Source organism: Protobothrops mucrosquamatus, unplaced genomic scaffold (assembly GCF_001527695.2).
Source record: "Protobothrops mucrosquamatus isolate PMUCROS unplaced genomic scaffold, P.Mucros_1.0 scaffold4182, whole genome shotgun sequence".
NCBI lineage: Eukaryota > Metazoa > Chordata > Lepidosauria > Squamata > Viperidae > Protobothrops > Protobothrops mucrosquamatus.
This window is the reverse complement of record NW_015390107.1, coordinates 28583-30050: the sequence shown is the minus strand read 5'-3', so window position 1 is coordinate 30050 and position 1468 is coordinate 28583. Positions and strand designations below refer to the sequence as shown.

The 1468-nt window shown below is 43.9% G+C and overlaps 1 protein-coding gene across 1 annotated transcript in view; it reads right to left on the bottom strand.

Annotated features, from left to right (window-relative positions):
* DDX52 (DExD-box helicase 52) overlaps nucleotides 1-1468 on the bottom strand; it is a 25137-nt gene that overhangs the window by 10739 nt on the left and 12930 nt on the right. Inside the window, exon 10 of the mRNA XM_029286592.1 lies at nucleotides 958-1048. Within this exon, the coding sequence (XP_029142425.1) occupies nucleotides 958-1048 (91 nt within the window). The remainder of the gene's footprint in view (nucleotides 1-957; nucleotides 1049-1468) is intronic.

Genomic DNA, 1468 nt, shown 5'->3' with positions numbered 1-1468 from the left:
ACCCGACTGTTGCAGCATTTCCATGGTCGTGTGATCAAAATTCAGATGCTTGGCAACTGACTCACGTTTATGACAGTTGCAGTGTCCCAGGGTCATGTGAACACCTTTTATAACCCTCTGACAAGCAAATTCAATGAGGAAACCAGATGCACTTAACAACCGTTGTTACTAACTTAGCCACTGCAATGATTCACTTAACGATGGCAGGAAAAATCGTAAAACGGGGGCAAAACTCAGAAATCTTTCGCTTAGCAACAAAATTTTTGGGGACGATTGTGGTTGAGCACTACCTGCATCAACAAAGTCAGGGACTTCCTGTTTCTGAGAATAGGAAGTTATGGGCTTTTATGTTGTGGGGTTTTTTTTTGTTATAAGCCAGTCAGAATCACCAGTGAGCTGGGCGGTCCTATAAATTTGTTTCATAAATAAGCAAACAACACGAATTTCAGCATTTCCTCTTGTGATGCAGCCTCAAGATCCTTCAAAAGGGTGGCCCAACATTACCCAGTGATCTCCAAGAACCAGCAGAGATTTGATAAGTGTCTCACAGTCTCAACTGGATGTTCTAATTCTGGCATCAAGTAGCAGCAGGAAAAAGATTAGAAAGAACAGTGAAGGCTCATTCCAAAATTCTGCACTGATTTGCTCAGAGGCTGCTATCCCATGAGACAAATAATCATAACTTATTGATATGAAAATGGTTGGTTGTAAATTTGAGGCCTGCATCTTTTCTCCACTCCTCTCCCTCCTTCCTTCTTTTCAATATGAAGGTACCTTGAAGAAAGAGTATTCTCACTTAGTATTTCAAGTGAATTATATATCTAATTCAGTTTCTACCTTCCTCTTCTAAAACATCTGCATCCCTCAAGATGCATTTATTCTGCTTTATGAACATACCAAGTTGATTCAGCACAGAAAACTGCCCAATAGACAGACTCGACATGAAAACAAAATTACCTTTTTCACAAGATCTCTCACAGCTAACAACTTTCCTGTCTCTGATCCAACAAATAAGAGCTCTTGATCCACCGTCTCGACTGCAGCATTTCTGAAGCAAAAAGTCAAAAGTACTGAAGACAGCTCAGGCTTAACAAACATTTTTTTTAGATGAACTCCCAAATAAACAAAAGACGCCGGAAAAGACGCCTAGAGAGCAGTTGGAGGGCTAGCCGAATCGAATCCGATCGAGCACAGGCAAGGATGCAGGTTAGATCCTACCTAGTGGCGATGAGGGTGGCTAGGTCTAATTACTACTCCACCCTCATTGCATCATCAGATAATCGCCCGGCCACCCTCTTCAGGGTGACCCGCTCTCTCCTTCAGTTGAGGGGGGGGGAGGATCCCCTGGAGGGGAGGGCCGAGGACTTTGCTCAATATCTGTATGACAAAGTCGCTCGGATCCGAGAAGGCCTTGACTCTGACTGGGTGGCCCCGGGGGAGGAGACGGGAGCAGGTCTTGAGACTGTTA